At 46.2% G+C, this 16,227-nt stretch overlaps 1 protein-coding gene across 2 annotated transcripts in view; it reads left to right on the top strand.

Annotated features, from left to right (window-relative positions):
* The window catches only part of LOC139555965 (regulator of G-protein signaling 6-like), a 198,797-nt gene that overhangs the window by 156,773 nt on the left and 25,797 nt on the right, over positions 1–16,227 (top strand). For both annotated transcript variants that reach the window (XM_071369386.1, XM_071369387.1), the window contains 4 exons: positions 9,129–9,225; positions 10,050–10,100; positions 10,613–10,719; positions 15,134–15,185. In XM_071369386.1, coding sequence (XP_071225487.1) covers positions 9,129–9,225; positions 10,050–10,100; positions 10,613–10,719; positions 15,134–15,185 — 307 coding nt within the window. The remainder of the gene's footprint in view (positions 1–9,128; positions 9,226–10,049; positions 10,101–10,612; positions 10,720–15,133; positions 15,186–16,227) is intronic.

Genomic DNA, 16,227 nt, shown 5'->3' with positions numbered 1-16,227 from the left:
TTGGTGTGTGTGTTGGTGTGTGGGGTGGAGTCTATGTGTCTGTGTCTGTCTGTCTGAATGTGTACCCCTGCACACACGTCCATCTGTGCCTGTAGTATGCATACATGTTGGTGTGGGCTAAGAGAAGACTCAATTTATTTCTGAGCCCAGGTGGTTTAACATCAAAGACCACCTTTACTCCCCAGCCAGCCAGCCAGCCAGCCAGCCAGCCAGCCAGCCAGCCAGCCAGCCAGTAGTAGTATTTTTCCAGTGGTGGAAAAAGTACTCAACTGTCATACCTGAGTGAAGGTAAAGCTAACGTTAATAGAAAACGACTCAAGTAAAAATGAAAGTCACCCAGTAAAATACTACTTGAGTAAAAGTCTTAAAGTATCTGGTTTTAAATGTACTTAAGTACAGTGGTAGTAAATGTACTCAATTGTCATACTTGAGTGAAGTAAAAAAGTAAAGGTAAACGCTATACATCAAATTCCTGATATTAAGCAAACAATGAATATGCCTGTACAGATACTCGAAAACCTACTTAAAGCTGCAATATGTAACTTCTTGGGTGACCCGACCAAATTCTCATAGACATAAGAGTTATAGACCTGTCATTCTCATTGCAAGCAGGTCTAAGAAATGGTAGATCTGTTCTATGCTTCCCGTTCTATAGGTTTGTTTTTACTCATTTTACTTCCTGTTTTGTACACCAGCTTCAAACAGCTGAAAATCTAACATTTTTGCTTATGAAAAATATATTTCACAGCTGTTTAAATGGTACCATTATTCTCTACACAAGGACTGCTTGTTTTGTCACATAAACTGAAATTATGCAAACTATTAGAATTTTAGCAACCAGGAAATGTTTGCATATTGCACCTTTTAGCATAGCCCGTTTTGATTGGCTGTAAGCCTGATGGGAAATGATGTGATTCATCACACGAGGCTATTACTCTGTCTGCTCCAGGGTTGGGACCAATCATTTTATTTAACTAGGCAAGTCAGTTAAGAACAAATTGTTATTTACAATGATGGCCAAGGAACAGTGGGGTTAACTGCCTTGTTCAGGGGGCAGAACGACAGATTTGTACCTTGTCAGCTCGACGATTAGAGCTCGCAACCTTTCGATTACTTGCCCAACACTCTAACCACTAGGCTAGGGCGGCAGGAATAATTGAAGGCAGTCAATTTAGGAAGTGATTTAAATTGAACGTTGAAAAATGAAATAATTTTTGAAGTAAATATCTTATACTTTTCAGTTAATTTAGAAGTCATTGAAAATATGCCCTGTTTTACTGAATTGAAATGAATTCAGTTTACTTCCTGAATTGGAATGTCAGTTTACTTCCTGAATTGGAATGTGAGTTTACTTCCTGAATTGGAATGTCAGTTTACTTCCTGAATTGACTGACCTCCAACCCTGGACTGTTCAGTCTGCTATCTCCCTGCACTGTCAGGCTCCTGATAACATTTTATCACTATTGATTGTGATGTTTAGCCAGAGGCTGGTGGTGTACTTGCCTGTGAAACACGCTGTGTCCTCAGTACAGCCCTGAGTCTCTGTCTGTGTCCTCAATACAGCCTTGAGTCTCTGGTTGTGTCCTCACAACAGCCCTGAGTCTCTAGCTGTGTCCTCAAAACAACCCAGAGTCTCTGGCTGTGTCCTCACAACAGCCCTGAGTCTCTGGCTGTCCTCACAACAGCCCTGAGTCTCTGTCTGTGTCCTCAATACAGCCTTGAGTCTCTAGCTGTGTCCTCAAAACAACCCAGAGTCTCTGGCTGTGTCCTCACAACAGCCCTGAGTCTCTGGCTGTCCTCACAACAGCCCTGAGTCTCTGTCTGTGTCCTCAATACAGCCTTGCGTCTCTGGTTGTGTCCTCACAACAGCCCTGAGTCTCTGGCTGTCCTCACAACAGCCCTGAGTCTCTGGCTGTGTCCTCACAACAGCCCTGAGTCTCTGGCTGTGTCCTCACAACAACCCAGAGTCTCTGGCTGTGTCCTCACAACAGCCATGAGTCTCTGGCTGTGTCCTCACAACAGCCATGAGTCTCTGGCTGTGTCCTCAAAACAGCCCTGAGTCTCTGGCTGTGTCCTCACAACAGCCCTGAGTCTCTGGCTGTGTCCTCAAAACAGCCCTGAGTCTCTGGCTGTGTTCTCACAACAGCCCTGAGTCTCTGGCTGTGTACTCAAAACAGCCCTGAGTCTCTGGCTGTTTACTGACTGTATTACAGTGCTGTTCTTCTGAGGAAACTTTCCTCAACCATGGTTTCTTTTTCTTTGAAGTAAAAAAATGAGGACTGTTAGTTTAGTTTCCTGGGGTTTAAACGGCGTGGTGTGTACGATGGCTTCGCAGCCTAGCGCGGAGGAGACGCTGTCAATACGACATGGATTCAGGTGTGTTTCTGAGAACGGAGTTAAGGTGAAGGAGGTTCTGCTCACGGTCGGTGAACAGGTAGGAACTACATTTATACATTCTGCTTCCAGAATGAACAGAGCTGTGGTTGTGTTCATGAAAAGAGTACATTTAGTGAGCAGGCTGATTGCTAGTGGATATTTGTAAGGGATGTGATGGTGCCCATTTCTCCTCTTTCGACTCCTTTGACAAGGGTGGTAGTTGTGACTCTGCCTCCGTTTATTACGGATGATCAAATCTGGAAAAAGCTGAGTCGTTTTGGTACGTTTGCTAGCGTTTTTTGTGTACTGTCGGCAGGTTTTCAGGCAGATGCCGTTTAGCATGTTGTTAGTTCCGGAGGTAAGTGTTCATGTTTCTGAATAGCAATGAGCAACAGTTAAATGTGCATTTTAAAGTGAGGCATGGGGAGGGGCTCTATAAAGGGTTTGCCAGAACAGATTTGATCTTTAGTGTTTTGAGTGTTGGGGATTTAGAGCATACATAAAGGCCTTCGACAGGGTGATGGTACAAGCGCCAGTGGGGGAAATCGAGTTCAACGTGGAGGGGGCCAGGAGACACAGGCAGCAGAGTCTGGGACTAGTCATGTTATATATGGTGGTGTAGATGAGGCTGGGTCTAGTGATGCTATGGATGGTGGTGTAGATGAGGCTGGGTCTAGTCATGTTATAGATGGTGGTGTAGATGAGGCTGGGTCTAGTCATGCTATGGAGGGTGGTGTAGATGAGGCTGGGTCTAGTCATGTTATAGATGGTGGTGTAGATGAGACTGGGTCTAGTCATGCTATAGATGGTGGTGTAGATGAGGCTGGGTCTAGTCATGCTATAGATGGTGGTGTAGCTGAGGCTGGGTCTAGTCATGTTATAGATGGTGGTGTAGATGAGGCTGGGTCTAGTCAGGTTATAGATGGTGGTGTAGATGAGGCTGGGCCTAGTCATGTTATAGATGGTGGTGTAGATGAGGCTGGGTCTAGTCCGGTTATAGATGGTGGTGTAGATGAGACTGGGTCTAGTCATGCTATGGAGGGTGGTGTAGATGAGGCTGGGCCTAGTCATGTTATAGATGGTGGTGTAGATGAGGCTGGGTCTAGTCATGCTATAGATGGTGGTGTAGATGAGGCTGGGTCTAGTCATGTTATAGATGGTGGTGTAGATGAGACTGGGTCTAGTCATGCTATGGAGGGTGGTGTAGATGAGGCTGGGCCTAGTCATGTTATAGATGGTGGTATAGATGAGGCTGGGCCTAGTCATGTTATAGATGGTGGTGTAGATGAGACTGGGTCTAGTCATGCTATGGAGGGTGGTGTAGATGAGGCTGGGCCTAGTCATGCTATAGATGGTGGTGTAGATGAGGCTGGGCCTAGTCATGTTATAGATGGTGGTATAGATGAGGCTGGGCCTAGTCAGGTTATAGATGGTGGTGTAGATGAGACTGGGTCTAGTCATGCTATGGAGGGTGGTGTAGATGAGGCTGGGCCTAGTCATGCTATAGATGGTGGTGTAGATGAGGCTGGGTCTAGTCAGGTTATGCTAGTGGATGAGGAGAGTATAGTGGGGAAGTGTAAGAGACTAAGGGGGGAGGTGGAGGGTGTCATGCAGAAGAGGAAAGGGGAGTTGGGAGGGGAGAGGCTGATGTGGTCAATGGTGCCATGGAACCTTTTCCTGGTGCTGTGGAGGAGGCCCCGACCAGCACCAATTTTTCCGCTAGTGCAGACGACGACAGAGACTTTGGACTGGCAAGGGGGTCTGGGGGACTTGTTAGATTTAACACTCCGAGCCTGGAGGAGTTTGAGGGGGTGGGAGGTAAAGCCCTCTACAACCTCTGCATTAAGGTGAGGAACATTAGGAGCCTAACAGGAGTGAAGGCACATCAGTGGCAGGGGGTATGTGGGGAGGAGAGTATGGTGAGTTTTAGATGGAGGGCGCTCTACAAACCCCCAGTACCAAAGAGGTCAGGGGGGGTGGAGGGTTCTACATGGAGGCCTGGCCACTAACAGCTGGTTAGCATGGGTCGACCCAGGAGTCAGACAGAGGTGTCCTTTCTGTGTCATGAGTGAAACTGTGCATCATGTGTTTTCTGTGTGCACCAGGTTAATGCCATTAATGTCTCTGTTGTAATGTCTGTATATGCCGGGTTAATGCCATTAATGTCTCTGTTGTAATGTCTGTATACGCCAGGTTAATGTCATTAATGTCTCTGTTGTAATGTCTGTATACGCCGGGTTAATATCATTAATGTCTCTATTGTAATGTCTGTGTGCGCCAGGTTAATGTCATTAATGTCTCTATTGGAATGTCTGTGAGTGAGATTGGGGGTGGAGTTTACTGTCGGGATGTTTATAATGGGACACAGGTATTCGAATAAGGAAAAGGCCAAATGTATGTTGATGAATTTTCTGTTTGCTCAGTTGGTTATTTGACTAACAAGGAGGAACAGGGTCAAAGGTTGGGGGATAACAGGCTCTTTACTATTATTTAATGGGATGGTCTCTGCGTGCCTTTGGGTGGAAGATAGGGTGGAGATATGGTGTGTGTGTTTGGTGGGGGGGGGGTCATGTCTGTACAAATCAAATCAAATCAAATTGTATTTGTCACATACACATGGTTAGCAGATGTTAATGCGAGTGTAGCAAAATGCTTGTGCTTCTAGTTCCGACAATGCAGTAATAACCAACAAGTAATCTAACCTAACAATTCCACAACTACTACCTTATACACACAAGTGTAAAGGGATAAAGAATATGTACATAAAGATATATGAATGAGTGATGGTACGGAACGGCATAGGCAAGATGCAGTAGATGGTATAGTGTACAGTCTATACATATGAGATGAGTAATGTAGGGTATGTAAACATAAAGTGGCATAGTTTAAAGTGGCTAGTGATACATGTGTTACATAAAGATGGCAAGATGCAGTGGATGATATACAGTACAGTATATACATATACATATGAGATGAGTAATGTAGGGTATGTAAACATTATATTAAGTGGCATTGTTTAAAGTGGCTAGTGATAAATTTTTACATAATTTCCATCAATTCCCATTATTAAAGTGGCTGGAGTTGAGTCAGTATGTTGGCAGCGGCCACTAAATGTTAGTGGTGGCTGTTTAACAGTCTGATGGCCTTGAGATAGAAGCTGTTTTTCAGTCTCTCGGTCCCTGCTTTGATGCACCTGTACTGACCTCGCCTTCTGGATGATAGCGGGGTGAACAGGCAGTGGCTCGGGTGGTTGTTGTCCTTGATGATCTTTATGGCCTTCCTGTGACATCGGGCGGTGTAGGTGTCCTGGAGGGCAGGTAGTTTGCCCCCGGTGATGCGTTGTGCAGACCTCACTACCCTCTGGAGAGCCTTACGGTTGTGGGCGGAGCAGTTGCCGTACCAGGCGGTGATACAGCCCGACAGGATGCTCTCGATTGTGCATCTGTAGAAGTTTGTGAGTGCTTTTGGTGACAAGCCGAATTTCTTCAGCCTCCTGAGGTTGAAGAGGCGCTGCTGCGCCTTCTTCACAACGCTGTCTGTGTGGGTGGACCAATTCAGTTTGTCCGTGATGTGTACACCGAGGAACTTAAAACTTTCCACCTTCTCCACTACTGACCCGTCGATGTGGATAGGGGGGTGCTCCCTCTGCTGTTTCCTGAAGTCCACAATCATCTCCTTTTTTTTGTTGACGTTGAGTGTGAGGTTATTTTCCTGACACCACACTCCGAGGGCCCTCACCTCCTCCCTGTAGGCCGTCTCGTCGTTGTTGGTAATCAAGCCTACCACTGTAGTGTCATCCGCAAACTTGATGATTGAGTTGGAGGCGTGCATGGCCACGCAGTCGTGGGTGAACAGGGAGTACAGGAGAGGGCTCAGAACGCACCCTTGTGGGGCCCCAGTGTTGAGGATCAGCGGGGTGGAGATGTTGTTACCTACCCTCACCACCTGGGGGCGGCCCGTCAGGAAGTCCAGGACCCAGTTGCACAGGGCGGGGTCGAGACCCAGGGTCTCGAGCTTGATGACGAGTTTGGAGGGTACTATGGTGTTAAATGCTGAGCTGTAGTTGATGAACAGCATTCTCACATAGGTATTCCTCTTGTCCAGATGGGTTAGGGCAGTGTGCAGTGTGGTTGCGATTGCGTCGTCTGTGGACCTATTGGGTCGGTAAGCAAATTGGAGTGGGTCTAGGGTGTCAGGTAGGGTGGAGGTGATATGGTCCTTGACTAGTCTCTCAAAGCACTTCATGATGACGGAAGTGAGTGCTACGGGGCGTTAGTCGTTTAGCTCAGTTACTTTAGCTTTCTTGGGTACAGGAACAATGGTGGCCCTCTTGAAGCATGTGGGACAGCAGACTGGGATAAGGATTGATTGAATATGTCCTTAAACACACCAGCCAGCTGGTCTGCGCATGCTCTGAGGACGCGGCTGGGAATGCAGTCTGGGCCTGCAGCCTTGCGAGGGTTAACACGTTTAAATGTTTTACTCACCTCGGCTGCGGTGAAGGCGAGCCCGCAGGTTTTGGTAGCGGGCCGTGTCAGTGGCGCTGTATTGTCCTCAAAACAAGCAAAAAAGTTATTTCGTCTGTTTGGGAGCAAGACATCCTGGTCCGCGACGGGGCTGGTTTTCTTTTTGTAATCCGTGATTGACTGTAGACCCTGCCACATACCTCTTGTGTCTGAGCTGTTGAATTGCGACTCTACTTTGTCTCTATACTGGGACTTAGCTTGTTTGATTTCCTTGCGGAGGGAATAGCTACACTGTTTGTATTCGGTCATGTTTCCGGTCACCTTGCCCTGGTTAAAAGCAGTGGTTCGCGCTTTCAGTTTCACGCGAATGCTGCCATCAATCCACGGTTTCTGGTTTGGGAATGTTTTAATCGTTGCTGTGGGTACGACATCGTCAATGCACTTTCTAATGAACTCGCTCACCGAATCAGCGTATTCGTCAATGTTGTTGTTGGACGCAATGCGGAACATATCCCAATCCACGTGATCGAAGCAGTCTTGAAGCGTGGAATCAGATTGGTCGGACCAGCGTTGAACAGATCTGAGCGCGGGAGCTTGTTGTTTTAGTTTCTGTTTGTAGGCTGGAAGCAACAAAATGGAGTCGTGGTCAGCTTTTCCGAAAGGAGGGCGGGGGAGGGCCTTATATGCGTCGCGGAAGTTAGTATAACAATGATCCAAGGTTTTACCAGCTGGGGAAGATGGGTAGGATATATGGTTGTAGAAGTGGTGAGGTTTTGGTTATCGTGTTGGTTTGTATCGTGGGGTAGAGGGCAAGGTGAGTATATAGCACAAGGAATATTTGGTTTTAACGGGGGGAGAGGTGGTGATGCTTTCATGAAATTAAATAAGGATGTATCATTAAAGACAGACACAGTCAAAAGTCTCTCTCTCTCTCAATTCAATTCAATTCAATTGACTTTATTGACATGGCAAGTTATTATTACTTACATTGTCAAAGTATACATATCGAAAAATTTAAATAAAATATATATGTATATATATACACAAAATATATATATATTTATATATAAATAAATGGTGGGATTAACAGCAATAATAATAGTAGTAGTGGACATGGGATTACCATTAATAACAGCTACAACAACAATATTAATCAGAACAACAATACATTAAAGCAACAGTAGTAGGTCAGTGTCAACATGACTGAGAAGACACATGACCTGGTACGAAAGACCTCTCTCTCTCTACCCTTCTCTCTCTACCCTTTTCTCTCTCTCTCTCTCTCTTTCTCTCTCTCTCTCTCGCTCTACCCTTCTCTCTCTCTCTCTCACTCTGACCTCTCTCGCTCTACCCTTCTCTCTCTCTCTCTCTCTCTCTCTCTCTCTTTCTCTCTCTCTCTCTCTCTACCCTTCTCTCTCTCTCTCTCTCTCTCTCTCTCTCTCTCTCTCTCTCTCTTTCTCTCTCTCTCTCTCTACCTCTCTACCCTTCTCTCTCTCTCTCTCTCTCTCTCTCTCTCTCTCTCTCTACCCTTCTCTCTCTCTCTACCCTTCTCTCTCTCTCTCTCTCTACCCTTCTCTCTCACTCTGACCTCTCTCTCTACCCTTCTCTCTCTCTCTCTCTCTACCCTTCTCTCTCTCTCTCTCTCTCTCTCTCTACCCTTCTCTCTCTCACTACCTTTCTCTCTCTCACGTGGGTTATATACAGGGAGCTCCAACAGCATTGGGACAGTGACACATTTGTTGTTGTTTTGGCTCTGTACTCCAAAACGTTGAATTTGAAATGATACGATGACTATGAGGTGAAAGTGCAGACTGTCAGCTTTAATTTGAAGAGGTTTTCATCCATATCGGGTGAACCGTTTGAAACTGGGACCAAAAGGTGGGCAACGTGCTTCATTATTGGCTACGGGGATATTAATATGCCTGAGGGGTGGGTGTGACTGGAATTCAAATCTCAACTGTCTGGACTCCAGCCCATCATCTACACATTAGTCTCTGTAAGATGACATGACAGTTGATAGACTTGAGCCTGGTCTTTAATAGCCTGGAACTAAATGGGCTTTAGCTAAGTGTTCCGTAATATGTGATAGGCCGACAGAGATCATGTAATCCGTTGTGACCGTAATTCAGCTAACAGTATAATTAGTGATATTAATTAAGATTAGTAAAGTGAATTCCCCAAAACAAGGAGCGACACTTTCATTCCAACAACTGGGGAAAGTATCTCAGGTGTGTCTTGTGAAATAGATTTGATCTGGATGAGAGTATGGTGCGCTCCTCCCTGCAGATTGAGGAGATAGTGACCCGTATCCAGGATGAGACCGAGGGCGTTCCCATCAGAACTGTCAAGAGCTTCCTGACCAAGATACCCAGCGTCGTCACAGGTGAGAGTGCAGCTGCGGCCGGCGTGTGTGTGTGTGTGTGTGTGTGTGTGTGTGTGTGTGTGTGTGTGTGTGTGTGTGTGTGTGTGTGTGTGTGTGTGTGTGTGTGTGTGTGTGTGTGTGTGTGTGTGTGTGTGTGTGTGTGTGTGTGTGTGTGTCTAGCCACGGCACCACCAAATAATTGATGGCCACTCTTATGATTCATCCCGTCTCAGGATCTATTACCTTAGTGGGCCATGAGCAGAGAGGCCTATCAATAAACACTATTACTCCACAGACACACACACATAGATACACACATACATACACGGACACAGCGCAGAACCACAGGCCAGAAATCGAATAAATGATGTGGAAGGCAGCGCTTCTGTAGTCATTGTTTTCTCTCTCTCTCTCTCTCTCTCTCTCTCTCTCTCTCTCTCTCTCTCTCTCTCTCTCTCTCTCTCTCTCTCTCTCTCTCTCTCTCTCTCTCTCTCTCTCTCTCTCTCTCTCTCTCTCGCTCTCTCTCTCTCTCTCTCTCTCTCTCTATCCCGCTTGCATTTTCCGATGCAGACAGCTCAAGGTTGTTTTTTTTTACCGGGGGAGGTTAATATTGAGTAAATAGTAACTACAGTTTATTCGCTCTGTGGTCTACCTCTGCCAAAGTAAAGAAAAGCTTACACCTACGTGTGTGTGTGTGTGTGTGTGTGTGTGTGTGTGTGTGTGTGTGTGTGTGTGTGTGTGTGTGTGTGTGTGTGTGTGTGTGTGTGTGTGTGTGTGTGTGTGTGTGTGTGTGTGTGTGTGTTGTTCATCCTCCATAACAGTCCTCTGTCTCTTGTCTCTACCAGGTGCAGACATCGTGCAGTGGCTGATGAAGAACCTAGCCATTGAGGATCCAGGTGGGTAAATGCTTTTTTGGAGCTTTGTATTCAATGGCAATTAAAGTTTTGTTTAAAGAATGTATTAAATGTGTGATAGACCCTGCTAGGGCTCCCGAGTGGCGCAGTGGTCTAAGGCACAGTGCTAGAGGCGTCACTACAGTCCCTGGTTCGAATCCAGGCTGTATCACATCCGGCCGTGATTGGGAGTCCATATAGGGCGGCGCACAATTGGCCCAGCGTCGTCCGGGTTTGGCCGGGGTAGGCCGTCATTGTAAATAAGAATTTGTTCTTAACTGACTTAAATAATGAACTCTTAATAGAACATGTATTGCATGTTTGTAATTGTCTCTTCCTGGTTACTGTACATGGATATAGTTGAAGATAATGAGCTTTGTGTTTAAATACTGAAACATCTTTAATAAGCAGGCAGTAAAGACGTGATAGACCCTTTATAAACTATTACTACCACGTGTGTTTACATGTAAGTAAATCGCTGACTGTGTCCCATTCTTTACCTTGCCCCCACGTAGCTGAGGCCATACACATCGGGAGTCTGATTGCTGCTCAGGGATATCTCTTCCCCATCTCTGATCACGTTCTGTCACTCAAAGACGACGGAACCTTCTATCGCTTCCAGGTGAGCAGTAGGACCATATAAGGCCGCTTCCAGGTGAGCAGTAGGACCATATAAGGCCGCTTCCAGGTGAGTAGTAGGACCATATAAGGCAGCTTCCAGGTGAGCAGTAGGACCATATAAGGCAGCTTCCAGGTGAGCAGTAGGACCACATAAGGCAGCTTCCAGGTGAGCAGTAGGACCATATAAGGCAGCTTCCAGGTGAGCAGTAGGACCATATAAGGCAGCTTCCAGGTGAGTAGTAGGACCATATAAGGCAGCTTCCAGGTGAGCAGTAGGACCACATAAGGCTGCTTCCAGGTGAGCAGTAAGACCATATAAGGCAACTTCCAGGTGAGCAGTAAGACCATATAAGGCAGCTTCCAGGTGAGCAGTAGGACCACATAAGGCAGCTTCCAGGTGAGCAGTAGAACCATATAAGGCAGCTTCCAGGTGAGCAGTAGGACCATATAAGGCAGCTTCCAGGTGAGCAGTAGGACCATATAAGGCAGCTTCCAGGTGACCATCACCATAGGCTAAAGATATTTAATTTGATAAGGAAGCATAAATGAGACAAAGAGGGATTACATTTGGTTCTGTGAATGTTCCCAGAACATTGCATTATGTTGTGGGAAAAGTGTAGGAACATTCTCCCGTTAACAGCTAAAAACGCAACATTTCATACATCTCTGCACTGCCAGTGGGTGAAACTGCACCAATGTGACCAGTTGTTCTCCCATGCACGTGTAGGACACTTCCTACTCTCTTCCTCATGAGAGAAAAAAAAATGAGAGAGCAAGACAGACATGGACAAGCGCTGTCTTGTGTTAATCTGAATGATAAGTATCAGACACTTTCCAGCTCAGTCCTGGAAGCAAGTCAAAACTCCCCTGATCCCTGAACCGTACCACACAATACCACATCCGCTAAGGTACTTCCTCTGTTTCTACACAGTGGATCCATGACCCCATTAAAAATGAACGGTGGAATATCCTGTGAAATATTTACCTCAACTGAACCCAAAGAGAGAACATTTAGGGGTCTGTATACACAAAGCCTCTCAGGAGGGCGTCGGAGAGGCTGGCTGCCGTTTTACCAATTGTGCTATTTTGTTTGGTTTTTTCACATGGTTTGTAACTTACTTTGATTATAATGTTGATGCTTCCATCTCTTATGACCAAAAAAGAGCTTCTGGATATCAGAACAGCGATTACTCACCTCGAACTGGACAAAGATTTTTCTTTAATGAGTCTGACAGGAAGGATATAGTGTCTCTACCAGACAAGGCCCAAATCCCTGTCATTCACATGAAGAAAAGACAGAAATACAGGAGGCGCAGATCAAGGTGCCTTCTGAGAATTCGTTGGCGAGTGGGTAACCCGCCTCTACCATCTGTTCTATCAGCCAACGTGCAATCACTGGAGAATAAACTGGATGAGCTCCGTTTGAGATTATCCTACCAACGGCACATAAAAATCTGAATCCTATGTTTCACTGAGTCGTGGCTGAACGACGACGCGGATAATATACAGTTGGCTGGGTTTTCCGTGCATCGGCAGGACAGAGCAGCTAATTCTGGTAAGACGAGGGGTAACGGTGTGTGTCTATTTGTCAATAACTACTATTAAAGAAGTCTCGAGGTATTGCTCGCCTGAGATTACCTTATGATAAGCTGTAGACCACACTATCTACCAAGAGAGTTTTCATCTATATTTTTCGTAGCTGTCTATTTACCACCACAAACTGACACTGGCACTAAGACCGACATCAACCAACTGGATAAGGCCATAAGAAAATGTTAATCCAGAAGTGACGCTACTAGGGGCCGGGGAACTTAATGCAGGAAAACTTAAATCAATTTACTTCATTTCTACCAGCATGTCACATGATCAACCAGAGGGAAAAAAACTCTAGACCACCTTTACTCCACACACAGAGACGCACACAAAGCTCTCCCTCACCCTCCATTTGGAAAATCTGACCATAATTCTATTCTCCTGATTCCTGCTTACAAGCAAAAACTAAAGCAGGAAGTACCAGCTCAATAAGGAAGTGGTCAGATGTTTTGCTAGACAGACTGTTTTGCTAGACAGACTGGATTCATCCAATGGCATGGAGGAGTATACCACCTCAGTCACCGGCTTCATCAATAAGTGCATCGACGACATCGTCCCCACAGTGACCGTACGTACATATCCCAACCGGAACCCATGGATTACAGGCAACATCCGCACCGAGCTGAAGGCTAGAGCTGGTACTTTTAAGGAGCGTGACACCAATCCGGACACTTATAAGAAATCCCGCTATCCCCTCAGACGAACCATCAAACAGGCAAAGCGTCAATACAGGACTAAGACTAAATCCTACTACACCGGCTCTGACGCTCATCGGATGTGGCAGGACTTTCATACTATTATGGATACAAAGGAAAACCCATCCGTGAGCTGCCCAGTAACGCAAGCCTACCAGACGAGCTTCGAGGCAAGCCACACTTAAGCATGTATGAGAGCACCAGCTGTTCCGGATGACTGTGTGATCATGCTCTCCGTAGACGATGTGAGCAAGATCTTTAAACAGGTCAACATTCACAAGGCCAACAACGTCTCTCTCAACATGAGCAAGATAAAGGAGATGATCATGGACTACAGGAAATGGAGGGCCGAACACTCTCCCATTCAAATCAAACTTTATTAGTCACATGTGCCGAATACAATAGGTGTAGACCTTACAGTGAAATGCTTACTTACAAGCCCTTAACCAACAACGCAGTTTTACGATGTGAAATAATTAAGGAGCAGCAGTAAATAACAATAGCGGGGCTTTATACAGGGTATTACGGTACAGAGTCAATGTGGAGGCTTTATACAGAGTATTACGGTACAGAGTCAATGTGGAGGCTTTATACAGGGTGTTACGGTACAGAGTCAATGTGGAGGCTATATACAGGGTATTACGGTACAGAGTCAATGTGGAGGCTATATACAGGGTATTACGGTACAGAGTCAATGTGGAGGCCATGTACAGGGGTTCATTCACATCGACAGGGCTGTAGTGGAGCGGGTCGAGAGTTTTTAAAGTTCCTTGGTATCCACATCACCAACAAACTATCATGGTCCAAACACACTAAGAACGTTGTGAAGAGCGCACAACAATGCCTTTCCCCCTCAGGAGACTGAAAAGACTTGGCATGGGTCCCCAGAACATCCTGACTGGTTGCATCACCGCCTGGTATGGCAACTGCTTGGCATCCGACCGTAAGGCGCCACAGAGGGTAGTGCGTACAGCCCAGTACATCGCTGGGGCCAAGTTTCCTGCCATCCAGGAACTATATACCAGGCAGTGTCAGAGGAAGGCCCAAAAAATTGTCAGACTACAGTCACCCAAGTCATAGACTGTTCTCTCTGCTACCGCACTGCAAGCGGTACCGGAGCACCAAGTCTAGGTCCAAAAGGCTCCTTAACAACTTCTAACACCAAGCTATAAGACTGCTGAACAATGAATCAAATGGCCACCGGACTATTACATTGACCCCCCCCCCCCCCCCCTTTGTTTTTACACTGCTGCTACTCGCTGTTTATTATCTATACATAGTCACCTTACCCCTACCTACATGTACAAATTACCTCGACTAACCTGTACCCCCGCACACTGACTCGGTACCAGTACCCCTTGTATATAGCCTCATTATTGTTATTTTATTGTGTTACTTTAAAAATATATATATATATTACTTTGGTTTAGTTAGTAAATATTTTCTTAACTCTGTTTTCTTAAAACTGCATTTTTGGTTAAGGGCTTGTCAGTAAGCATTTCACGGTAAGGTCGACACCTGTTGTATTCGGCGCATGTGACTAATACAATGTGATTTGATTTGATCTAGGATCAGGTGCCATATAATCCATATAATGTTATTCCCAGGAGGCTCAGAGACCTTCACAGAGGGAAAACAGAAGACTTGAATATGTTCTAAATGGCAATCTATTCCCTATACTGTGAAGTGCACTACATTTGACCAGAGGTCTATGGGCCCTGGTCAAAAGTAGTGCACTACATAGGGAATAGTGCGCCAATTTGGGATGCACTCCAAATGCCATTTCAACTCCTGCCTACTCCACTCGCTGTGCAGATTACATGATAGCAATAAATGAATTCATGCCAGCCTCTTTTTATCTGTCTGAAGTTTTCACAGCATGACACACGTGACTCTTGGAAAGCAGTCTACTGTATATATATCTTTCTGTTGAATCAACTATATATCTTTACAAATGGACAGATTTTTTTACTGTTAAGTTATTGACTAATATTGTCCCCGTGCTTACCAATAATGACTTCTCTGCACACCTCTCTTCTTTCTATTCCTCTCCTAACTATTCCTCCCTTCATCCTCACTCCTCTGTCCAAACGTCTCTCCATTCTCCATCCCTCTTTGACTCCTCAGGCTCCGTATTTCTGGCCTTCTAACTGTTGGGAGCCAGAGAACACAGACTACGGTAAGTTCATAGAAATGGAATTACTAGAACAGAAATTCCCCTTTCAAATCAATGCTCTGTGACGGTTGGAAAGTCTATGTCTATAGTAAGTCATTCACTGTAGGTAGTGGTGGGAAAAAAATACCGTAAAAAGAAAATGACTCAAGTAAAAGTGGAAAGTCTCTAAAATATACTTAAGTATCAAAAGTAAAAGTATAAATAATTTCAAATTCCTTGTAGTAAGAGACCCAGACGGCACAATCGTCTTGTTTTTTAAAAACATTTATGGATAGCCAGGGGCACACTTCAACAGTCAGACATCATTCACAAATGAAGCATTTGTGTTTAGTGAGTCTGTCAGATCAGAGGCAGTAGGGATGACCAGGGATGTTCTCTTGATAAGTGTGTGAATTAGACCATTTTCCTGTCCTGCTAAGCATTCAAAATGTAAGAGATGAGTGGGGTGGGGTGTTGGAAGGATGGGAGATGAGTGGGGGGGGGTGTTGGAGGGATGGGAGATGGGGGGGTGTTGGAGGGATGGGAGATGAGTGGGGGGGTGTTGGAGGGATGGGAGATGGGGGGGGGGGGTGTTGGAGGGATGGGAGATGAGGGGGGTGTTGGAGGGATGGGAGATGAGGGGGGTGTTGGAGGGATGGGAGATGAGGGGGGTGTTGGAGGGATGGGAGATGGGGGGGGGTTGGAGGGATGGGAGATGGGGGGGGGGGGTTGGAGGGATGGGAGATGGGGGGGGTGTTGGAGGGATGGGAGATGGGGGGGTGTTGGAGGGATGGGAGATGAGGGGGGTGTTGGAGGGATGGGAGATGGGGGGGTGTTGGAGGGATGGGAGATGAGGGGGGGGGTGTTGGAGGGATGGGAGATGGGGGGGGTGTTGGAGGGATGGGAGATGAGGGGGGGGTGTTGGAGGGATGGGAGATGGGGGGGGGGTGTTGGAGGGATGGGGAGATGAGTGGGGGGGTGTTGGAGGGATGGGAGATGAGGGGGGGTGTTGGAGGGATGGGAGATGGGGGGTGTTGGAGGGATGGGAGATGGGGGGGGGGTGTTG

The sequence above is a fragment of the Salvelinus alpinus genome, chromosome 27, assembly GCF_045679555.1.
Source record: "Salvelinus alpinus chromosome 27, SLU_Salpinus.1, whole genome shotgun sequence".
Classification (NCBI taxonomy): Eukaryota; Metazoa; Chordata; class Actinopteri; order Salmoniformes; family Salmonidae; genus Salvelinus; species Salvelinus alpinus.
This window is presented reverse-complemented; position numbering and strand designations above follow the sequence as displayed.